The sequence below is a fragment of the Danio aesculapii genome, chromosome 18 (assembly GCF_903798145.1).
Source record: "Danio aesculapii chromosome 18, fDanAes4.1, whole genome shotgun sequence".
NCBI lineage: Eukaryota > Metazoa > Chordata > Actinopteri > Cypriniformes > Danionidae > Danio > Danio aesculapii.
The window spans coordinates 41,605,728-41,632,479 of NC_079452.1; the positions used below are offsets into that span (position 1 = coordinate 41,605,728).

A 26,752-nucleotide genomic window follows, 5' to 3' on the forward strand; every position below is an offset into this window, starting at 1 on the left:
CAATGATCTTTTTCTTAAAAATATTTGTTTATTTTACTTAAAACTGCAAGGGCAGCTCTTAGTGCCTGATTCAACCACACAGAACATTGTTGAGGAGATTCAAAATATACACGAGTTGGGTCAGACATATACTTTAAGTAAACTTGCTTCACAGCTAAAGAATGAAACATCCTTAACAGAAGATGAGATCACCAAAATTTGTCAGTCTGTCAAGGAATCTGATCTGTTTTCTGCATGTCATACAGGGCCAATGAGGACTGCACACACAAGAGCTCAGTGTTTCAAAAAAAATTTCAATTATGAGTTTGAACACAAGGACTCTCTTTTCCTGACAAGTCTCTATTTCAAGTATATTTCAAGTATAAATTTGGGTAAGTTTTGTTGATTATTAAACATCAATTTAAAAGTACTAATAACCTATTTAACTCTTGCTTTACCTTACACAGATGGACAATTCGGTGCTTCCAACTTTGCAGAAACGGGGTGTGGCCAGGCTCTAAGCTTCAGTGAGTACATATAAATTATAAGCTTTTAAATTAACTGCCATGCATCAATTTGTCAGATCATACATGCTACTGTTTGGTCAGTTGCTCAACTAACCTTACTCTGTTGGTATCACAAAATTGTAGAACTAAAATTACCTTTCATTAAAAGAGTATTTTATTAACCAAACGTGTTTCCAATCTTTCCTTGTATAGCAGTGGATTGTCCTAATTTACAATCTCAAAACAGATTTTTATGCTTGATCTCAACTGAAGTGTAATTTTATTTTAGTTTATATTTAACTTAATTTTATGCTAGCTTTTAAAAAATAATAAAAAATTATATTGCTAAAGTTGTCTTGCACATTTACAGAACAATATTACCACACATTCATCACATTGTCATCTTAGTAAAGTTTGTTTGTGTTTAAAAAAAAAAGAGTGAAAAAAATCTCAGCTAAATTGTATTATATTTATGTACATTGTTTACATTATTATTATTATTCTTTTGAGTTGGAAATAACACAAACTGCTCAATATTTCGAAACTGCAGCAATATTTACTGTAGCTATTGTGTAAATGCTAAAATTAGTTATATTTATTTAATAACTATTAATGTTAGAATTGTTCCTTTTTTGTTTCTTTTCCCCTGTTCACAGAGAGGACCTTCTAAAAGTTCCGGTTTTCTGAACATTGTATCCTGTGTGTAAGAGACCTCTCTTCAGTCAAGTCTGGACCCAGTCAGACGCCAGTCTTAAGGATAATTGATGGTAAGCAGTGTTATAGTATGGTGTAACAAATGCTAGGTAGACTCAAGCAGTCGTGGGTGATAAAAATTGTTATTTCATCATTTCATTTTTGTAATTAAAAAAAGATACACAGTATAAATACACAAATTAAATAAATGGTGCATTTATGTTTTAGCTACAGTAGGTGTATTTATATAGAGGAGCAGGAGTGCTGGTCAGAAATAAAATGAAGAAGCAAATTATCAATTTAATAATTGAAGCATAAAAATTTATATAAATTACCATTTAAATGGACAAATAAATAGACAATTGTAAAACTATTTATTTAATTCATGTTTTAAAATGTGAATTAATCAAAGCGTAAAAAGTATATTTATTCATTCATTTTCTTTTTAACTTAGTCCCTATATTAATCCCTTTATTGTGGGTCGCCACAGCGGAATGAACCGCCAACTTATCCAGCATATGTTTTACGCAGCGGATGCCCTTCCAGCTGCAACCCATCACTGGGAAACACCCATACACACTCATACACTACGGACAATTTAGCTTACCCAATTCACCTATACCGCATGTGTTTGGACTGTGGGGGAAACCGGAGCACCCGGAGGAAACCCACGCGAACGTAGGGAGAACATGCAAACTCCACACAGAAATGCCAACTGACCCAGCCGGGACTCAAACCAGCGACTTTCTTGCAGTGAGGCGATCGTGCTACCCACTGCGCTACCATGTCGCCCTAAAAAGTATATTAATAAATACTTTTACTTTGCCACATGATTTCCTCGAGTTAATCGATTTTTTTGTCTATTAACATCATTTTACAACTTTAGATTATAGTGTTTACCATCAAATTTTATATCAATAAACAACAATAGTTGACAACAGAACAGCATTAACAATACCTGCAACACTGATTATAATAATATATTAGCATAATGCATTAAAGGAATGGTTCATCTAAAAAAGAAAATTCTGTTATTATGTTCATGTAGTTCTAAAAACGAAAGACCTTTGTTCATCTTTTAAACACACAAAAATATATTTTATATTTAGTCCAAGAACTTTCTTATCCTCCTTTAATAAGTACATGTAATCAGTAGTTAAATAAAAATGTTATGATGATGTAACTGGTGTTATGATATACACTGGGTAATGCTCCCAGTGTACCATGTTATACATCAGAAGTGTTGTTGAAAATGTTTCCCAAAAGTATTATCATTGCTTCACACAAGGAGCATTGCTATCTGTGGGAGGATCAGAAAGAGCTCTTGGATTAAATAAAAATAATAATAATTTGTGTTCTGAAGATGGACAGAAGTCTTAAGGTTTTAGAACAACATGAAGGTGAGTAATTAATGACAAAATTTTCATTGTTTGTTCAACTGTCCCTTTAATTATGACCACACACTAAAAATAATGGTTTGGAATAAAAGATAAAGTAAAAGACTCTTTATAGCAGACAATGATGTTTGTATACTCTTTTGAAAAATGTACTGTCAACACAGATCTTTAATTGCAGTTTAAAGCAAAAATGGCACACAATGTAAATATTTTATCAACTTTATATTTAAACTAGTTTTTCTACAAATATATATTTTTAAAAACAATTATTTTATTATAGTTATAGCAATTACTCAACCTAGAAAACTTTAGTGTATTTTTTTGTAAGAATGACTAGGATTGTATCTGATGACTCCTATCTGATGATTTAGTACAAATTGTGTGAATTGTTGAATTTAGGCTCCAAGCTGACAGAGTGAAGCAAATACTTATGATAGCTCAGTGCTGAGATGTGTCTATTTCAATCTTTTGCCCTAATATTGATTATTAATTATTGTATTTATTATTAAAGTGGCCTACAAAATTCTATGGTGTTGCTTGTGTGCAGTTCATTGGTAATCAATTAAAGAAAAGAAGACTGAGTTTATTTCAGTTCAAGCATATTTCTCTTACTAACTTGTCTTTGTGTCTGTTTTCTGCAGAGAGATCATGCCAGTCCATATTGAAATAGTGACTACATGCAAGACTTCAAGCAGTACTACATTTCAAGTTTGGAACATACACAGTCCTGTGTCTTCCGTCAAGTGTGGGCTCAATACTATTGTTCAACCAGAGCAAGCAGCCCTGATGGATGTACAGTATATGTCTTCATTGATTATCCTTACTTTTATATATGGACACATTTTATTTCCAACATCAACACGCCTTTGTGAGTACACTGGTCAAGTTATTGGATCAGCTCAAACTGTTTTAACACAGTCCCTGTATGTAGTTTCATTAAAATCTAATAATTATAGTTTGTGCCTTCAGTTGCTATAGACTGTATTTACTAGTTCATTTTGCAATTTCAAAAACCTGATTGATTGTTGTAAAATCTGTGGCAAACAACTGTAATGTCTTTTGTGTTTTACCGTGTTTTTTACGGTAAAGTTCTGGCAACCACAGCTGCCGGTAATTTTCTGTAAAACTGAACTTTACAATAAAATACTATTATATTTAATACAGTTGTTTTATGTTTATTACGGAAATAGAATGTAGTTAGTTTTACAGTATATTTATTATACACAGTAGTTTACTGTAAAGGAATTTACACTTACGACTGCTATTTTTAAAGTAATTTACTGTAAACATGTTTACAATACATTTGTTTTATTTAACAGAAATTTACTGTAAACATACAGCAGTTTTCAACTGTAAAATTTACAGATCATCAAAAAGTATTCTGTAAAGCATTGCACGTTGCAACCTTATATTTTACGGTGAACTTCTGGCAACCACAGCTGCCGGTATTTTACCGTATATTTCACCCGTTATTTTTTACAGTGTATCAGTATCAGTATAATCAGTTATTGATAACAATTTTACATATTGCGCATCCCTAATGTATATATTTATATGCAAATAAAGATCTTATATCACATGTTATATAAAAATGTGTCATATCCTTACTTGCTGTTTAAAGAAAGATAAGAGGTGGGTATTTAAATTTAGCTGAACTATTAAGCCAAATCAAGTTTATTAACTAAGCCACACATACACTTTAGAGAAAGTAAGCTCTATTGCACTTTATGGCCTTTCTCCTGCATACTACATTTATTTGTGTAATGGCTTGTTTGATCTAAATAAGAGAAATTTTCTACTTTCAGCATTTCTGTGTGTGCAAGAGCTTTACCTCGGGCTGTGGCAGTTACTTAGCCATTAACAGCTAATTGAGAAATGTACATTCGCTGATAGTTGTTTTCGCATTAGTCTAAAAACAGCCCTGAAGCAGAATCGACTCTTGTGCAGAATAAATAGTCATTTAAGTTTCTGAATGTGATCTACACCCAGTCTTTTCCCTTTTTTTCAAAGCCAAAGATCTTTATGGCTGTATTGCCATCAGTGAGTGTTTCCATGCTGCTTATAACATTTTTTTTCCCTCGTTTTCCTGAAAGTCCCAGTTTCCTCCCAAAGCTCTGCTAATGCATGTATTCCCTGGTGCTCCATCAAACGCTCATTACTTTTCATTGCTTCATTGCTCTGCGGCACCACTGGAGCCCATCGACTGGCTCTTAATTGTTGATCTACACTTTTCTTACAGGAGAATTGAGTTTTCTGTTGTATGAATTGCTGCAATCTTGGTGGCTGCTGGGATTTATATTGCTCTGGGTTTTCTGGCGAAATTCAAATGCATTACAGAGGTGTGATGAGACCCAGAGCAAGTGGTGTTTTTACTAGAATCGATAGGAGAAATCTGTGGGGGAAATTTTTTTAAAGTAACAAACAGTGTGCTGTGTTAATATAGACCTGATTGCCCCAAGAATATTGAAAAATTATTGTTCATCCATTTTTTCATTTAAATACAGATTAAATTATACACTGTAAAAAAAAGTTCACTCAACTTAACACTGCAAAGCTTTTTTGAGTTGACTCAACTTTTATCCCTAGTACTACAGAGACGATTTAAAAGGGCACCTTTGATGAAAAAAATTTACTTTCGTAAGTTAACTGTGTGTAGGTTTAGTGTATCCACTGGCATATTAAAGTGATATAAACACAAAAAAGTAGTTTTTTTTTATCTTTGACGTTAAAATAGGACCCAAATCCCAGTGATTTTGAGGCCCACCGCAAGGTGTGGAGTGTGATTTTCCCCGCCCACCGAATTGATTGACAGGCACCATGTTTCTATAATAACATGTATTCTTTTGCAAATAAACTAGGATTAAAATATTTGTGACTACTCTCTGTGATTTTTATAAGTTTTATAAGTTTTTAAAACAGCATGTTTGTACTAAAGACAGTAAAATCACTATGTAATCCTTAACTGCTATAATTACCACCGCCGCATGGTGTCTGTAAACGCTAATCAGAATCAGAATCAGAATCAGAAAGAGCTTTTATCAGAAAGAGCTTTATTGCCAGGTATGTTCACACATACGAGGAATTTGTTTTCGTGACAGAGCTTCTACAGTGCAACAGGATTACAGAGACAGGACAAAAAACAGATAATAAATATATATTTTTAAAAATAGAAGTAAGTAGTGAGTGCAAATATACAGATTGAAATCAGATTGAGAATCAGAATGTGTGTGTGTGTGTGTGTGTGTGTGTGTGTGTGTGTGTGTTTGTACTGCAAATGGAATTCTCATCATTTCAGAAAGGACTGAATAAACACTACCACAAATACATCAAGTAAACTTGGTATTTTTGACTAATGAGTTGTATTTCAGCTTCATCTGAGTCGGTCTCTGTCACTGACTGCTGTTTATCTGACGTAATAAATGATGAGAAGCAGACATGCACGTGCGAACGGTGGGCAGGGAGAAACAGCTAATTTGCATTTAAAGAAACGGGCTAAAAAACAGCTACACTGTATTCAAATAAATTTTATTAAAATATTTTTCATTTAATTCGGGTCATTTTTATATTTGCTAAGTGATGTTTAACAGAGTAATCGAATTTTCCACAGTGTTTGTTATAATTTTTTTTTTCTTTCGAAGAACTATTTATTTTAGATTGGCTGGAATAAAAAGCATTTGTTTTATTATTTTATTTTTTAAAATAATTTTTAAGGTCAAATATTATTGTCTACCAAACAATCCACTGTTTGTAATTACCTAAGTTGCCTAGTTAACCTAATTAATCTAGTTAAGCCTTTAAATAGCACTTTATTCTGAATACTAGAATCTTGCAAAATAATTAATAATAATTTATGCACTGTCATCATGGCAAAGGTCAGAAATGAGTTATTAAAACTATTATGTTTAGAAAAAATGTTTTCTCTTCATTAAATGTACTTGGGAAAATTTTTTAAAAGAATTCTAATTTATATATTATATATTCCAAAATCTTATTAGTCCATAAATATTTTTTACAATACAGCAATATTAAATATTGCTTTATAGCATTTATTTTTTAATATGTAGTAATAATTTAGATTTGGGTAATGAAATATGATGTATTTCTCAGTACTGGGTTGCATGTGGAAGGGCATCCACTGCTTAAAGCATATGCCGGAATAGTTGGCACTTCATTCTGCAGTGAGGACCCCTGATAAATAAAGGACTAAGCTGAAGGGAAACGAATAAATGAAGGAAATATGATCTAATTTAATGTAATTATTGCAATTATAAATATTACTAACAAATCCTAATATATTGGGCGTGTGTGTGTGTGTGTGTGTGTGTGTGTATGCGTGTGTGTGTATGTGTGTGTGTGTGTATGTATTTATGTATGCATGCATGTATATATATATATATATATATATATATATATATATATATATATATATATATATATATATATATATATATATATATATATATATATATATATATATATATAGTTATAATGTTCATATAATCTGCAGTTTGTGCAACCAGGACAATAAAAAAAGATTATTAATTTATATTTTGGGCACAATTGTCAGAATTAAATGTTAATAAAATTTGTGGAAAAAAATTAATCTGACATAAACTAAATACATATAAAATTATTATGAATAATAAAAATTATTATTAATTATAACATTTAATTATAGCATTATTTAAAAAAAAAAGAAAAGAAAGAAAACAGAACACAAATGCGCCTGAAATGTGTTCTCCAGTCAAATCCTGAGAGCGAATAATTAAATAAAAGAATCATCTCAAAGGAGCGATGAAATTGTAAGAGGTAAAGATCTTCTAATGCATTGCTCTTTTGACCCTATTGGATCTACAGGGAGAAATGAATGACACATAAAACCTATTTCTGTAATAGGGAGATTTAATCTCTGGCAGCTCTGATGTTAGAGCATTTTATGAGTGTAATTACATTAAAGTACAATTACCGTATGGAATAGTCGATTTCAGATTTCCCCTCTGCACATATATTGCTGTCAGAGGATCATCACTAAAGGTCAGATGTGCTTCACACGTACTGTGATTATGAGAGTCTGAATCATTTATATTTCCATTTAATAACATACAGATTTGAATTCCATCATAATATAATGTGGTTGAGAGTGGCTGTGAAACTATGCACACTGCAGTTTGATCAAATGAACAGCAATCTGAGATCGTAAAATAAAGAAATTAATATGCAAACTGTGGTATTGTTTTGGTATTTTATTTTAAATTACAATTTTGTTTTAGGTTCATTATTTTCAAAAAAATAAATGGGGCATCATTTAATGATGCATGGTTAAAAATAATTTTTTGCATGGTCAAAATTGTGTAAATGAGGCATTCATACACTCTCCGGCCACTTTATTAGGTATACCTGTCCAACTGCTCATTAACGCAAATTTCTAATCAGCCAATCACATGGCAGCAACTCAATGTATTTAAGCATGTACACATGGTCAAGACGAACTGCTGCAGTTCAAACCAAACATCAGAATTGGAAGAAAGGTGATTTAAGTGACTTTGAACAAGGCATGGTTGACGGGCTGGTCTAAGTTTTTCAAAAACTGCTGATCTACTGGGATTTTGATGCACAACCGTGGTCCGATGGTCCAACGGTCCAAAAAAGAGAAAATATCCAGTAAGCAGCAGTTCTGTGGGTGCAAATGTATTGTTGATGCCAGAGGTCAGAGGAGAATGGCCAGAATGGTTCCAGCTGATAGAAAGGCAATAACCACTCAAATAACCGTTTGTTATAACCGAGGTATGCAGAAGAGCATCTCTGAACACACAACACATTGAGGTGCATGAGCTACAGCAGCAGAAGACCAAACCGGGTGCCACTTCTGTCAGCTTAGAACAGGAAACTGAGGCTACAATTCACACAGGCTCACCAAAATTGGTTGACAGAAGATTGGGAAAACGTTACCTGGTCTGATGAGTCTCAGTTTCTGTTGCAACATTTGGATGGTAGGGTCAGAATTTAGCATGAACAACATAAAATCATGGATCCATCCTGCCTTGTATGAATACTTCAGGCTGGTGGGGGTGGTGTAATGGAGTGGGGGATATTTTCTTGGCTTACTTTGGGCCCATTAGTACCAATTGACATAATTTCAACGCCAAAACCTATTATTGAGTATTGTTGCTGACCATGTCCATCCCTTTATGACCACAATCTTTTGATGGGTACTTCCAGCACGATAAGGCGCAATGTCATAAAGATAATCTCAGACTGGTTTCTTGAACAATGCAATGAGTTCACTGTACTCAAATGGCCTCCACAGTCACCAGATATCAATCCAACAGAGCACCTTTGGGATGTGGTGGAACGGGAGATTAGCATCATGGATGTGTAGCCGACAAATCTGCAGCAACTGTGTGATGCTATCATGTCAATACGGATGTCAATCTCTAAGGAATATTTCCAGTACTTTGTTGAATCTATGCCACAATAGATTAAGGCAGTTCTGAAGGCAACTTTTTTATCGTGTCCAACCCGGTACTATTAAGGTGTACCTAATAAAATGGCCGGTGAATATATACTGTATATTCAGTTGTTTTTTTAAAATCCTGTTTTCTTTCAGTATGCATCACAGAAAAACTTAATATTGCAATGCATCATTGTCTAATGATTCACCGGTTGAATATCAATACTCTTAGTACATAGCAGGGTTAAAACAGAGAGAATGTGACATAAAACTTAAAATCACAAATACTTATGAATATCAAAGATTGACAAGTAAATCATTTGAAATAAATACATTTAATATGAATTTTGAGGTAGAAACAGTAGAATAGTATTTTGTAAACAACACAGAACAATTTTACAAAAACAATATTTTCTTCTCAATAAATTCTAGTCCTTATAATCCAATTTTTCCAATAATCCAAGAACGTTATGAAACATTCTCAGCTTCTTCTGAACACTTAGGCTCTTCTTCACAGTAAGTTCCTCCTGTTTTATAACTTTCTGCTCAGCCAAAAACTGTTTAAAAAAATCAGCTTCACAAACCCAAACTGACTTATATCATTATAAAAAGAAAAGCTGCATAATTAGATCTCCATTCTGCAAGTTCAGCCTTCTCCTAAAATAAACCGTGGCCTTTGAGTGCGAGTGCGCTGTTGTGACTGTCCAAATGCAGAGAGACTCTCTATGTGACAGTTGTTGTTCCTGCCCTTGCTGTAGGCGCATGCTGAATGTGTAGAGCAGGGGACGACCAGTGTCCCTAGTAAGGGTTCAAACACCCTCAACTTCCCCTGCAGGGTCACTGGGGACATCCATGAGAAACAGACAGAGACACAGAAGAGGAGAGCTGGAAATAGACTAAGCATTTTGTGGAAATCTCCATGGATACTGTGTCTATAAAAGAAAGTACTAATGGAGATTTGATATTTAAGTTTTGAAGAGCACAAGCATTTTTAAAAGAACAGACAGAGGCATTTTGTGCATATCTGTTTCTGTGGGCTTGCAATGGGACATATTCAGCATCAATGACAGGTGTCATGAAAATCAGGTCATTAGTGTTGTTGTTGTTGTTTAAGTGATATATATTCATTCATTTTCTTTTGGCTTAGTCTCTATTTCAGAGGTCGCCAAAGCGGAATGAACTGCCAACTAGTCCAGCATATGTTTTACGCAACGCATGCCCTTCTAGCTGCAACCCAATATTGAAAAACACCCATACACACTCATCCAAACACACACACTACGGACAATTTAGTTGATTCAGTTCACCTATAGCGCATGCCTTTGGACTTCAGGGGAAACCCTGCCCAATGAATCCCACACCAACACGGGGAGAACATGCAAACTCCACACAGAAATGCTAACTGGCCCAACCTTCTTGCTGTGAGGCCACCGTGTTGCCTGTTTAAGGGATATAATCAGTTAATATAATCTATAAACCCAGAAAACATGAGAAAATGACAAGACTCAGTTCAGATTTTGCTTCTCTAGTAAGGGAGTTGGGCGACTTATTATATACATTATTTGCACTTCTTAATCTGCATGCTTCCACCCACAGCACCACTGCAGCAGTTTTCCATTGCTGTTTACTAATTGTAGCAGCTTTACATTTACAATGTTGGCGCCAAAAAACATTACAAAAAGTTGTTGGATAAACATAAGAGTCTCCACAGGCTCCACAATTAATTGAAAGTGATTTGCATGCACATTTTGGCAGTAAAGCCAGCTCTGAAATCAGCAGTGAAAAATATTTGACCAAATTAAGTAAACCACAGTAAGAAAAATCCCAGTAAGAGCTGAGTGATATGACACAATGCATAAATGTGCATTAAATGAGCAATATTACACTTGTAGCAGTGCGATATGGCTGTATATCAGTGGGAGGTGTGCGTTGGCTAGAGGCTGCAGGTTGAGTGCCTTAGTGCCCCACCAGTGACAATATACAGCCATATTGCACTGCTACGAGTGTGATATTGCATTTATGTAACAGTTTGAAGGCATAATCGTGTGTGTATAAAAGAGAGAAAATCAAACACAGAATCTCAACAACGCTTTTGTATAAGGAACTACTTTCTTCCACCATTCATTAACATCTGCAGCCGACCGTGAGAACAGCAGTTGTGCTACTTCACAAACATCACTTTAGAACTAGTATTTGAATGATTCTCTTGCGTAATATCTAAAGTAATAACAAAACGAGAGAGGTCTAGATGCAGACCTGGTACAGTGCAATCTGAGCTGCATCCAATGCTTTTTAATGCGCTCACCTAACCCCCACCACTAGCCTTACCCCTAACAGTGACATTGCATCACTGAGATATGCAGTCTCAGCCTGCACCATCAAGGCTGCATTAAGATACTATTGAACAAAACAGGTGACTTTGCTTTAAGATTATAAGGCTAAATGGCATTAAATGCCATCAGTCCACAGAGATTTCACAGTACTTCTCTGTTGCACTCGGGATATCACTATAATTAACCCCGAAGGAGCCAAAGCAAACTCTACCAGATTAATAAGGCATTAATAAAGCAATACGAAATACAAAAGAGAGAGATCAATTGAGAATGTCACTTACCTATTCTATAATGATTTGATCAGCTGTAATTTGAAATTTAACTACGAAAACATTGATATTTTCTCCCCTAAAGACTTACTATGCAGTCTCTGTTGCCATCTTGTGGTGGTCAACCTGAATCTCTATATTGAAAATCTCTATGTATAGAAATATTTTAAAAAATAGGCAGTATCCTCATAAATAAACTGCATAGTTGCAATCTAAATAACTACATCCTCACCATGTTTATTGTTGCTGAGTTCATATAAGGCAGGCATTGGGTCTATGAAGCTTTCTATCTCCAGGTCTGTACTGCTGCACATATAGTATCGCATTTAAAATCAATGTTCTACAGAATAGAACAAGCTCTCTGTTGTAAAATATACTAAATTACATGACCAATCTTCTAAGTAATAGAGATTTACATATAATTAGATTTGCTTTTCTTGAAGGAAGTGCTTGCAAGGCAGCAAAAGAATAGTGGTAAAGTTTTAAGCAAGACATTTGGCTCATGCAAAAATGAATTCCGCCATTGCCACAAAACCTAGTATCTTGTTTTCAATCAGTAGCACATTATGGTGACTATAACTAGCTAAATGTATGCAAGAATGAAGAAACATTACAATTCTGTATTCAAATTTATGTAAGAATGATGAGAATTTAAAATTCACTAAAGCAAATAAATGACAGAGAATCTTCAAATTACAGAGCCCCTATTATGGGTTTTATGCAGTGTGTAACACAGCTCTAAGTGAAGTGAAATATCCAGCTAAGGCTTAAATCTGAAAGTGTGCCGTGTTTAAAACTATTGATTGATCTGTAAAAGAGTCGACTCAGAGTGGATGAAATGAATCATTGATGTAACAAATCTTTAGCTGTGTCGGCGTGACGTTGATACAGAACTCAAGCCCCGCTCATTTGTTGCGCATGCCCGGGAAAATTGAAACCCCTGCCCACAAACGCTGTAGAAACTCTGAAGTGTGGGGGAAAGTTATTTTCCCTTCTTAAAGATGAGACTGTGAAGAGTCAGTGATTGAGGTTTATTTTTGCAAAAATACCTCAGCATTATAGTCCCAGCCTTGAGTTGTGTTCCTATCATTTTTCTGATAAGTGCTTCAGCAATCTACACGCTTACAATGGGGGATTCGTCAGCCGCTTGTCAAAGGAAGGATCAGAAAAGACTATTGAAGTATGGGACTTTGTCAGAGCTTGACAGGAACTTTACAGTACACAGTTCATGGATCAGTTTCTTTCTCCATTTCACAAGTGGAAGTAACTTAAGTGTGATTAAAATGGTTGCCTCACTGTTTTCGCTAGCTTGCAAATTCTGTATTTGATTGTGTTTTGTTACTTGTAACCGCTCAACACGACGTGTTAACTCAGATTAACATTTTATATTCTCATATCGTGTTTAAAACCACGTTGAAAACGCATCGCGTGCCACTTTGTTTATGGATTTAAGTGCTTTTGTGAGCTCACGATCCACTGCTGTTTGTCGCTGCTATGTCCACAGTCAACTTTTCCTACACACGTGCGGCAGTCAAACTTCAAAATAGTTCAGCTTTTGCCACTGTGTGGATTAATACTGAATTTGTGTCGTTGTACTTACTTATGTTTAATAATAGAGCAATATGCTGGTGTTAAACTGCTTTGCTTAAATGCACTCCTGCATTGGGTTCACACATACACTCTGCACTCTGACTACTTCAAAACTGTTGATAAGCCATGGTGGGCGTTTCTTTCTATCTCACGCTGAACGCTGTCTACCAATCGCAACAGACTGGGTCATCGGACCAATCGGCACAAATTAGCATTGCTCTAAGGAGGGGTTTGAACAAATGAATCGCTGAACGAATCATATTGGAGTCGTTGGAATAATTAGGTAAAAATAATTGCATATTATAAGACAATGAAAGTGTTTTTTGACCTCGCATGCATACCAGACCAAAACCAAAATATGACCTTTTTAATGCATGATAGGGGCTCTTTTATATTTAAATGTATTTTTTTTAAGTATTTTTTAAAAGTATATGAAAAAATGAGTTTTTACATTCAAAACATTAAACAATCATTTTATATTATATATAATATTATACTATAAAGATGTCCCATTTGGTGCCCTTTTAAATTCAATTCAAGGTTATTTTATTTGCATAGAAATTTAATAATGCTTTAGATTTCTTCCTATCAGATACCAGATAGCAGAACATATACAGTATATTTCTGTAAAAAAAATTAACAACGTATACTGGTTGAAATATATAAAAGAATGAGTGATAATAAATTTTTTTCTTATATTTTAAAAGATTAAAACTTATTGCTGAAAACTGGGCAAAGCCTAATTGTTTTAAAGATAGTGAAAAGTAATTATATCCTTGTACTAAACATGCTGACAAATTTTTTTTTGTTGTAAATAAAGTTCAGTGTTTCAGTGGGCATCTTTTGCAAATCACGGTAAAAAGATCATTATCTTTGCTACACTTTAAAAGCACACACAAAATGCTGTTAAACTGATGGTAAAAGCTGTATCACATGCACACATGCGCAAATACCAATTGAAATACTATAAATTGAGCAATTTATAGCTCTGTGTTTGAGTACAACACCATTTCTGGTCTAGTATTGCCTTTTATTTTACATTATGTAGTATTGTATAACTAGATTCAAATGCACACTGAATAATTCTGCATGTCATCTACCTAATTGCTCTGTTTAACAACTGTGTTACTGATAACAGCAACCCTTTTAAAAGCAGATATGTCTTCTAAAGCAGTGCATTAAATTCATGGGAAGATCAAATGCATTGTATGGCACTCGTATGAGAGTGGATTGTGCTGTATGGGATGTTAAGAGCTTGTTTGAGGTGATAGAGAGAGAGAAAGACCTGACACTTGAGCAGATGGATTCCTACTAGTAAACACATACCGCTCCGGTGCGAAATGATTGCAACCTAGGGCAAATACTTCAAACGAAATGAATTTGCATCAAAATGTATATCTTTAAACACTCTGCGCCAGCATGCAGATGTTTCCTGAGTACTCTGAAAATGTACTGTACATGCAAAATCAAACAGAGCTGTAGATCATTGAAAAAACTCCTAACGCAGGTGTGTGTTCAGCAAATGGTGGCAGCTTCTGTTTTTTTTCAAGAAGGAACTTTATGTTGTGCAGAAAAGCGTGAATTTAAGTTGAAAAACAGAAGTCGGGGTTACTCACTGAGCTCTGCGATGCTCCCCACGCGTGTGGCCAGTAGGGATTGCTCAATTGTTCGTTGCTCGGACTGACTGTAGGCGTCTCCAGCTTTACTTGAGCACTGCTGGTTCCTGTGCAGGCTCAAACTGTCCGGCAAACTGAGGATTCCTGCACAGACGAATGAAAACAACATGAAAAATTGATGAACAGCTGGGAGAAAGGCAGCAGTTATAGCTGAACTTTTGCATTTATATTGTATGGTGCTACCAATGCAAAGGTCACGGGTTCTGAGTGGATCCATTTGATACAAATCTCTGCCAAGTGGAACATAGTCTGACCCCTCTGGTTCTACCAACTTATGGACAGTCTTTCCAAAATGTGAGGTAGGAATACATATAAGGACTCCATGGGCTATAACCTTTAGAGAAGGGGTGCCCAAACCTTTTCTTATAAAGGGCTGAAAACCAATCTAGATTGAGGGTCGTGGGCAAATAGTAAATATATTAAACTGTATTACAATATTGCCATAGTGATTTCCTTATTTACTACAAAATAAATAAAACTTATATAAAACTAATAAACTTAAATAAAACTAATAAAACGAACGTATTATATATATCAGATCAGATTGTTGAACATCCATCAATAACCACTGACCTCCACTGTAAGACAAAAAAGTACTATGGAAGTCAGTGGTTATCAGTATCTTTTGTTTAACAGAATAAAGAAACGTGAACAGGCAAGAATATGTTTGTTTGATCCCTTTTTCAAGATTTAATATTAGACTTTTATCTCTCCAGAATTAGTCTGTAAAGTTTCAGCTCAAAACACCCATCAGATTATTTATTAGACCTTTCTAAATATTGGAATTTTCTGTTCTGAACACCTTTAATGCTAGTTCTCTCCGCCTACCATTTCCACGAGCCTGTCAAAGTGTGCCTCAATCTCCACCTTGGCTGCGTAAAATAAACAGTGACAGACATAAATAAAGCAGATCTCACGTAACGTTTGTGAGAAATGCTACAGTAAAAATTGTCCCAATTATTATTTGATGTATTTGTTGTGGAGTTAATTCAAGCCTTTCTGCAATGATGAGTCACACACAATTGTTACAAAGTTCACGCACACACACACAGTGACGCGTTTAACTTTGCACTGTTTTTGCATGGCAACTGTGACAGGACACACATTGATATCCACTGCTGTATGGATATCTGTTATGTTAAATGTACGAAAAAAACCCTGATTTAACGTCCACAAACTGTTATTGAAGCGTCTTCTTTTATATATGTACTGACATGCGGCTGTGGTGATAAAGTAAAAACGCTGAAATCACTGTAATTCATTACAAACATGTTTTAAAAACGTTTTAAACTTGTAAAACTCATTCTTTATCACATTTGATGAAGATTGATGATCATCATCAAAAACAGCACTCCTACGGGATTTGGAGGGATTTAGATCCTATTTTAACGTCAAGAAATTAAAAAAAGAGATTTATTGTCTTTATATATCACCCCAATATGACTGTGAACACACTATACCTATACACAGTTCTGTTCAAACAGCTTACAAAAGATGATTTTCATCATAGGTGACCTTTAAATTTGATTACATGCTGATTTGATTACCAAAATTCTTCAAAATGTTTCCTGAACACACTATTGGGCGTACAAACAACGATCCAACAGGTCTCCCTCATGAGCGGTAACAGGTGAGAAACTTGGCTGGCCACTTGTTTTGCCTTCTTACAAGGTGAAAGCCAAGCGTATCACCTTTCTGGACAGCCAGCAATTACTGTAATGAACTGCCGCCCTCTATTTGCAGAACACTGAATACATGCATGTACTTAATGCTAGCGTTTAAACGATTACAAATGTCATGATTCTGCCCTGTGCCAAGCTTCACCCAGCGTTGTTGAAATCCGCATTAGATTGAAGGCTCACTTGTTCAGCCCTACTGCACCATCACAAAGCTTTTCATCCCAGCTCACAGCCGAACCACTGAGGTGAGACTCAGTTAGCGTCTGAATCACAGTGCTTATTGTTTTTAACAGGATGGTTGGGCTCCTCGAAAATTGGATTCGCTCTCATCCTTGTGTTTCCATCACTTCTATTGTTGCCGAACACTCCTGGAGCCGACGACGTGTTAAATTATGATGTGGTGGAAACAAATGACTCTATTTGGTTGTCCACTGACAGAGGGGCTTTCGCTCGAACCATCTCATTTACTCTAGTGAGGCAAATGAAATTTGAGGGGGGCCGCCTGAAAGCGAGAATGATGAAAATCCTTAATCAGTTTCACCCGTGGAGGGCTGACAGCTGTGTATGTTGCTTATCATAATGTAAATATATTGCTTGCACACTCATCATATGTCTTCTAAAGCATATGATTATTACAAAAAAATAACTGCAGTGATTTAGATCATGCAGTCCATCTTACAGTAAGTGTGTTTTGCTTCAAGAAGGGATTAAAAAAAAAACAGGACGCATCCTGATAGAATTTGAACGGGGTTGCCATGGAGACAAGGCAGGGGTGGAGTGATGGTTACTTGCCTGCGGCAGGGGATGAAGTTCAGGTGTTTAGAAATGCAAGACCACACCTCACTGTCCTAGGCCTATACCCAGCTACTGTATTCATTAATTACAGGGGACCTACTGTATTATGCCACTTTTATTAAAATGTTTGAATACAGATGTGTGTAAACACCCAGCTTTTAATTGGAAAAAAAATTCTGCCCAATAATTTTTTTTTATTTGAATCTCCATGAAGCAGGGTTCCCACGCTTTCACAAACAGCAGATTCAAAGACTTTTAAGGACGTTTTGAATCACTATTAATTTTTAATCATGCACCTTTGTAATTCATACCCCAGCACGTGTAGCGCCATGAAAGTCCTTACTGTACTTAACTTTAGGGCTGTGTGATTAATCGAAATTGAATCGTACTCGCGATTTGAAACATTTCGATTAGCTAATCGCAAGAGGCTGCGATATGAAATATCTATAAATATGTATATATATATATATATATATATATATATATATATATATATATATATATATATATATATATATATATATATATATATATATATATATATATATATAAATATATACAGTTGAGGTCAGAATCATTAGCCCCCCTTTGAATTTTTTTTTTTTATATATTTCCTAAATGATGTTTATACAGAGCAAGGACATTTTCACAGTATGTCTGATAATATTTTTTCTTCTGGAAAAAGTCTTATTTGTTTTATTTCGGCTAGAATAAAAGCAGTTTTTCATTTTTTAAAATCCATTATAAGGTCAATATTATCAGCCCCTTTAAGCAAATTTTTTTCGATAGTCTACAGAACCATCGTTATACAGTAACTTGAGCAATCAGCGGTCGCCACAGCGGAATGAACTTATCCAGCACATGTTTTACACAGCGGATGCCCTTCCAGCTGCAACATATCACTGGCAAACATCCATATACACTCATTCACACACATACACTATGGACAATTTTAGCTTACCCAATTCACCTATACCACATGTCTTTGGACTGTGGGGGAAACCGGAGCACCCGGAGGAAACCCACGCAAACACGAGGAGAACATGCAATCTTCACACAGAAACTGACCCAGCCAGGGCTCAAACCAGCGACCTTCTTGCTGTGAGGCAATTGTGCTACCCACTGCTCAGTTCTATTTTTTCATTAACTTTAACATATAACTTTAACATTGCTAACATTTGTTTACTCTTAACATGTATATGCAATAAGCAAGACACTAAGCTTTTTTTTTTGCAACTTTCAAGATTGTGATCATAACATAATATACAACATAAAAGCTTCAGCAATAAATCGCAACAAGAAAAGTTTATAACAACAGAAGCTTAGTATGTAGAAAATTAATTATGTTGGTCTTAACAGAAGATGCGTGACGTGAAGGAATCTTATTTTCTTTTAAAGAGCCCCTATTATGGGTTTTTGAAAATGATCTTTCATGCTGAGTGTAACACAGCTCTAAGTGAAGTGAAATATCCAGCTAAGGCTTAAATCTGAAAGTGTACAGTGTTTAAAACTACTGATTCAAATAAAATAGTCGACTCAGAGTGGTTCAAATGAATCGTCTTGGTAATTAATATTTAGCCGTGTAATCGATACAGAACTCAAGCCTCGTCCATTTGTTGTGCGCGCTGACCCAGGAAAATTTTAACCCCCAGCCACGCCCATAAACAATGTAGAAAGACAAAAAGGAAGACAAACACTGTAGCAGATCCCGGTTGAATCATGACGCAAAGATGCTGGGCTCTGAAGTGTGAGGGAAAGTTCGTTTTATTTTCCCTACTCAGTCAGTCAGTGGTTGAAGTTTATTTTTGCAAAATACCTCAGCATTATAGCCCCAGCCTTGTGCTTTGTTCCCGTCATTTTTCTGACGAGTGCTTCAGCAATCTACACACTAACAATGGGGGATTCTTCTGTCATTTGTTAAAGGAAGAATCAGAAAAGACTATTGATGTACAGTATGGGACTTTGTCAAAGCTTGACAGGAACTTTACAGTACACAGTTCATAGATCAGTTCTTTCTTCCATTTCACAAGTGTAAATAAAATGGTTGCCTCCTTGTTTTCTCTAGCTTGCAAATTATGTATTTAATTGTGATTTGTTAATTGTAACCGCTCCACGCAGCTTTTATTGTATCTGATTAACTCTTTATATTCTCATATCGCGCCTAAAACCATGTTGTTTACAGTTGTGTAATTGTGTTTGTGAGCTCGCGATCCTCTGCCGTTTGTCGTTGCTATGGCCACCATCAGCTGTTCCTACACATATGTGGCAGTCAAGTTCCAAATAGTTCAGCTTTTGCCACTGTGGATTAATAATGAATGTGTGTCACTGTTTTTACTTATGGTTAAGAATAAAGCAATATACTGGTGTTAACCTGCATTGCTTTAATGCACTCCTGCATAGGGCTCACACATACACTCCTACTTCTGCACACATGCACTTCTACTACTTCAAAACTGTTGATAAGCCAAGGTGGACGATTCTCTCTGTGATTCTCTCTTGCTGACCGCAGTCGACCAATCGCAATAGACTGGGTCATTGGACCAATCGGAACAAATGAATCGCTGAACAAATCATAGGGGAGTCATCAGGATAATTAGGTAAATGTAATTGCATAAGACAATGAAAGTGTTTTTTGACCTTGCATGCATATCAGACTGTTGTTGGAGACCCCAAACCAAAATATGACCTTTTTTAATGCATAACAGGGGCCCTTTAAATACAATGAAACTTATTCTCATTTCCTTTTTGACAAGATGAATCAACTTTACTTCACAGTTTCTACATAAATCTATCCATTAACTTTTCAGAAACATCTTGGTGCAGTTTAAGCTCGTCCTTCCCATCATTGTCTGACTTTAGTTTGATGATGTAGAGCTGATGTAGATCCAAAACTCATTTTGTTTGTTTTGTTGTTTCTGGAGTTTCAGAATAGCATGAACTATTCTCCACCCTCTTCTTGGAAGCAGCTGCTCATTTGTATTTAAAGGGGTACAAACAAAAACTGTGTTTTTGCTCACACCCAAAGAGAGGTAAATTTGACAAGCTATAATAAACGATCTTTGTGGTATTTTGAGCTGAAACTTAACAGGGGACACCAGAGATTTACATTACATAACATCTTATGAGAAAAGAGGCATAATGAGTCCCCTTTAATACAAACTAATTCACAGCCCAGCAGATGCTCATAATAACTCCTAATAAGATCTTGCCTGGTCTCAGCTCAATGAAGAATGACTGACAGGTGTATAAGATCCTAAAGCAGAGCACAATTCCCCCCTCGTTCGCTACAATCTCTTGAGTCCAGAGCTCTTATTAAAACTCTCAGCGGGTCTCCGTGACAGATGAGTGTGCCAGGCTCATGCACTGCCAGCCTGAAACACTTAAAGCAACGGGTGGTAAGACTGGCATCTCGCTCGCTTTCCTTTCAGCTCCGCTTCCTCAAACATCGGTCAGGGTAAACTCTTCAAATTAAAGTAGACTATAAAGACTTCACATACAGAGAAACACACACACACACACGCCTGGCTTCATCCAAATCCTTTCCCTTTGTTTTTTATTCTGTGTGATTATGGTTTAAAAAGAAATTGTGCTAAAACATTTTATGGCAGGTTTTTTACACTTGGCTTACATGAAAAGTTGAATTGTTTCTACAGTTTTGTGAAGGTCAGTGCATTAAATAACAAATTAGGGCGACTTTTAACATTTTAACATTTATTTTAACATTTATTTTGAAGTAAAACATTCAGAAATATTTCAGAAAAATATGTTTAAGTGTTTTGGGGTTATACTATGTATGTTAGCACTCTCTTGTGCTCACCAAGTCTGCATTTATTTAAAAAAAATGTAAAAAAGCAATCATTTGAAATATTATAACAATTTAAAAATTATTTAGTATTAATTTTATATGATCATGTTGGCGCCAATAGCCTAGTGGTTAAGTAGACCGACATTTAGCACTATGGTGCTCAAGGTGACCCGACTTTCATTCCTGGCTTGAGGTCCTTTGCTGACCCTTCCCCTCTCTCTGTTCCCAATGTTTTCCTGTCTGCAAGCTCTACTGTCCTTTCCAAATAAAGGTGAAAAACCCCTAAAATATATTTTTTTAATTCTTTGAGGTAGCGCAGTAGGTAGTGCTGTCGCCTCACAGCAAGAAGGTCGCTGGGTCGCTGGTTTGAGCCTCGGCTCAGTTGGCGTTTCTGTGTGGAGTTTGCATGTTCTCCCTGCATTCGCGTGGGTTTCCTCCGGGTGCTCCGGTTTACCCCACAGTCCAAAGACATGCGGTACAGATGAATTGGATTGGCTAAATTGTCAGTAGTGTATGTGTGAATGAGTGTGTGTGGATGTTTCCCAGAGATGGGTTGTGGCTGGAAGGGCATCCGCTGTGTAAAACATGTGCTGGATAAGTTGGCGGTTCATTCCACTGTGGCGACCGCTGATTAATAAAGGGACTAAGCCAAAAAGAAAATGAATGAATGAAATTCTTTTAGAAAAATCTATTTCAATTTTTTAAAATGTAGCTGGCATTTACATATAGCATAGCAAATATCATTCACATTCAGAAATTCTTAATATTGTATTGCTATATATAAATTGCTACTTATAAATGTTGAAAAGAGTTATAGAAATATTGAGCATTTTTTTTAAAACTGTGCTTTCATTAATAAATCTTTTCTACTAAAAACAAACAGCATTTATTTAAAGGTGCCCTATAATGAAAACCTGGGTGTACCAAGGCATGGTAGAATAATAAAAGATCAGTATACGGAAATGGACATACAGTGAGCCTCAGACATCAATGTTTCCTCATTCTCATGTAAATGTATAAAATCCCGGTGGAAAACGGGTCAATCAGAAGACAAAACAAACTGTCTAAAATGCCCTCTGCATTTGCATGTATGCCTACTTTAGGTCATTTATCCAGACCTGACGAGCAGCAGCATCATCAAGAGCACACCAATCATATGCAGCTCTGGGATCATAAAAAAGCTCTAAGATCATTAATATGCACGCCTCAAGCTACGTTTAGTAAGCCAAACGTGAGACAACAGTGATAACTTTTCTCCCTTAGTTACTTAAAGCCTATATTTCACTATGCATGTGAGACTTTTATTTTGAGAACGCGAGCACCAATTTGTTTACAGTGCATTACTGGGCAACGACAGCACGAGGCATGTTCAAACTCAGCTCAGAACACAAAATGCAAGATTTACAGATTACATATTCATTAATCTCCACTCTGAAGAGTTCTAATGTATGTTTAATTACATCTTTTGTTAATTTATCATGTTTTAGTGAAATCTGATGTTTCTGAATGTTTCAACAAACACATGTAGACTCCTGAATCATGTCAAATCACTCAGCTCAACTGTCATATGTTCATGCAGAGGCTGATATTAACTGTGTTTTCTTTGACTATACCTAAAAAAAAATACAATGTGATACATATCTAGCACTCTCTTTTGTCAAGTTTAATTATAGTTTAGCCTTTATCCACGACAGATCTGGTGAACAAAATAGGTTAAAGTTACTCTGATTGGGTTTATATTTGTTTAGCGTACATTATGCTCCGTGTGTGTGTGTGTATGTGTGTATAAGAGTGGCAGGTCAGAGCGGAGCACATTAATATTCACGACACAAACCATATATGGTCAATCATGGAGTAATAAATGAGCCTAGAAAACAGTTTCTTGAGATTTTTTTAATTTACTGAAACTGTAAACCTACAATGTAGATATCAGAGAACAATTTAACTTATCAAACCAATGCAGTATGGTATGTTTTAAAATAAAAATCTTTTACAAGATTTCAAATTGTCTTTACTGTCTCTGTTGGTCAATTAAAAGCATCCTTGCTTAAAATTAGAAAAAAAGGTAAAAGAGTAAAGAAATCCCACTTGATTTAATATTTTATTATTTAATACAATATGTGGTGTAAAGTCCCAAGTAAACTTAGTATGTACTGTATACATGCACGGCTCTATTTCAATGCATGCATAATTCTCAGAAACCTGCACTGACAAACACCTGTTTGAGGAAACTAAAAGATACTAAGAACTCAAAAAAGTCTATTTAGAGCTTCTAGAGAGTAAAAAAAAAGCGCAGTACCAGTTTTTACTCACACTATCAAAATAACAGTGTGCATACAGCGAAAAAACAAAGCTTCAGCCTTTAGTGTTCAAATGTTTACAGATGTCTATTATATCTAAGCCTGCTCATTTGTAAATCCCAGAGTCAGCAAATTCAATAAATAATTTAACAGAACCTTGCAGAATAATAATATTAATATTTCAGTATTAATATTTCAGAGGTTATTCAATGGTCAGCTAGCAATAGCCTGTGTGATTGCCCCAAAATAATCACCAGTAGTTCAATTATTAAACAAGAACTGGCTGAAAGGAAAGGAATCAGTATTTTGCGGGGTATTAAAAGATTAAAGATTGTGAAATGCAATAAAGAGTAAGAACAAAACAAAACAGAGGAACAAACCCGAAGCCACAGGGTGCAGAGAAAGAGCCTAAAGCTTGAAAACATACTGTCATTCATACGGAGCCTCCAACGCTTGCTCATGGCTGTAATGAGTTATGGCGATCAGTGTGAGAATGCATTTGCATAATGCTGCATAATAATAAATAAATGATCATGACGGCAGATCATGATGTGAAAAGTTTGGCCCTGGAGCTTCATTTTCGTCCTCCTCAAGTGTGCGGTGTCTGCCGGTGATGCCACTACAGATTAAGACCTCTCTCATCCGACTCACTATCCAAAGGCCTATGGGTTTGGAAACCATTAAAAGTGTGTCCAGAGTGGCAGTCGTACTGCAGAGTCTCGATTCTCCAGGAGCTTGGTTTATGATGACATCAGGAGATGGAGAAAAGTAGAGCCTCCGGTGTTTCTTTTTAAGTGATCATATACAGTTTCTCCATTCTGACTTTCTGCTGGACATCACTTGATTCATCTATCAATTCAAGCCAGCACAGTGGCCAGAGGGATTTTGAGCCTTTATTCTTGCAGAATAGTAGCCAGGTCACTATGTGATGCTGGCAGAGGAAAGCATTTCCTGACTCACTCCCCCTAAACACTCCAAAGTGGCTCAATAATATTTGGATATGGTGACTGTGCAGGCCATGTGAGATGTTCAAATTCACTTTCATGTTCATCAAACCACTCTGTCACCAGTCTTGCTTTGTGTATTGGAGCATTATCTTGATACTTGGCATCATCTTCAGAATACAATGTTTAAATCATTGGGTGCACATGGTCTTCCAGAATGGTTCGGTAGTCCTTGGCAGTGACACGCCCATCTAGCAAGTATTGGGCATAGGGAATGTCATGATATTGTAGTCCAAACCATCACTGATCCACCCCCATGCTTCACTCTGGGCATGCAACAGTCTGAATGGTACGCTTCTTTGGGGCTTCTCCACGTCGTAACTCTCCAGCATGTGGGAAAGACAGTGAAGGTGAGAACTAAGAGACTCAGAGAACAATAAATGTTTCACATTGTCCACAGCCCAAGATTTTCGCTGCTGGCACCACTGAAACCAATATTTGGCATTGGCATGAGTGACCAAAGACCATGTATGATGACCCTGTGGAGCTCCGGATGAACAGTGTGGTGGAAACTGGAGAGTTGAGGTACACATTTAATTCTGCAGTGGGTTGAGCAGCTGTGGTTTTATGTACAAATATTCTCATTTGTCATACTGTCAGTTCCAGAGCATTGGACCAATCAGAAAAACTCTTGAGGCGGGACTAATGTTTCACGTTCCTGTTTATGGGGTAGCAAGTCGGCATGACAATGGCAATATGTCGGAACCACTCATGAGATTTGCGTCTTGCATTTTAGCCACAAAGACATATTCTTTGTGAATGGTTCCTCAATTGTTGCACTGCTGTGATATTTTCTGTCTAGCAGTGACTGCGCATATGGACTGACTGTATTTATCGTAGGAGTCTGTGAACCGAACCGTGAGCCTCATACCGTGATAGTTCGGGATGAATACACATACCGTTACACTCTTTATATAAATATATTTGTGAATGTGTGTGTGCCATGGGAGAAAAAAATAAGACCATAGCACATAAAGTAATGTAGTTTTTACAACTAATTAAGAGATCACTTGAAGATTCTCAGATTGATTAGCTGCTAAAATAAGTTAAAGAAAGCTAAAAATACAAGCATGTTGGTCATCTACATTCTCAGTAAATAAATGCACTACTTTTTCCCACTGAAAAAGGCCTAGAATAACATTGGCATAAATTGCTGTAACTTGCTCAGGGGATGTTGAATGTAGACAAAATGTACAGTATTTTGGAAGTGTAAAACATCCTAGCATTACTTTCTAACAAAACAAAAACGAACCTAAAGAGATTCTGTTTGTGTTATCTGTGGAAAATGCTAAACTTTTAGCCGTTCTTCTTAAAAGTCTAAAAAACATATTTTTTTAGTGTATAAAATTGGAATTTTTAAGGATTAACATTTAAACTTCAGCTTTTTATGCTTAAAATGATAAATGACACTTAATGTTGACTGCTAAAATAAGTTAGAGAAAACTGAAAATACAAGCATGTTGGGCATCTACAGTACATTCTCAGTAAATCGAATGTATACATTTTTCACTGAAAAACGCCTAGAATAACATTGAAGTAAAATGCTATAATTTACTCAGTGAATGTTGGATGTTAACAAAATTTATGTTGGAAGTATAACGCATCCTAGCATTTATTTCTAAAGAAAAAAAACAACTTCTTGAGGTTTTGTTTGCAATAATTGGAAAATGCCACTTTTTAATAGATCGTTTTTCTTAAAATTCTGTAAAAATGAATAATGTTTGTGTGTGTAGGGATTAAGATTGAAACTTCAGCTTCTCCTGCTTAAAATGATATATGACACTTAATGCTGACTGCTAAAATAAGTTAGAGAAAACTAAAAATGCAAGCATCTTGGACATTTACATTCTCAGTAAATAAATGCACTAGTTTTTCCCACTGAAAAAGGTCTGGAATAACATTGCCATAAATTGCTATAAATTGCTCAGGGAGTGTTGAATGTAGACAAAAATGTATGTTGGAAGTGTAAAACATCCTAGCATAACTTTCTAAAGAAACAAAAAACAAATAAATTAAATAAATTAAATAGAACATACTAGTTTTTCACTGAAAAATGCCTACAATAACATTGAAATAAAATGCTTTAATTTGCTCAGTGAATGTTGGATGTAGACAAATTTTATGTTGGAAGTATAAAACATCATAGCATTTCTTTCTAAAGAAAAAAACACACACAGAATGGCACTTTTTTAAATAAATAAAAAATATATAGTTTTCTTAAAATTCTGGATAATTTTCTATTTGTTCATATGTTTTTAGACCAAAATATTTTAAA

At 35.6% G+C, this 26,752-nt stretch overlaps 1 protein-coding gene and 1 long non-coding RNA gene across 2 annotated transcripts in view; one reads left to right on the plus strand and one right to left on the minus strand.

Moving 5' to 3' along the window:
- The window catches only part of btbd11b (BTB (POZ) domain containing 11b), a 164,708-nt gene that overhangs the window by 49,710 nt on the left and 88,246 nt on the right, over positions 1 to 26,752 (minus strand). Inside the window, exon 2 of the mRNA XM_056478387.1 lies at positions 14,835 to 14,978. Within this exon, the coding sequence (XP_056334362.1) occupies positions 14,835 to 14,978 (144 nt within the window). The remainder of the gene's footprint in view (positions 1 to 14,834; positions 14,979 to 26,752) is intronic.
- LOC130245637 (uncharacterized) lies at positions 454 to 3,701 on the plus strand. Its single transcript, XR_008839341.1, has 3 exons — positions 454 to 506; positions 1,142 to 1,252; positions 3,217 to 3,701. It is a non-coding gene; the product is annotated as an uncharacterized LOC130245637 (long non-coding RNA).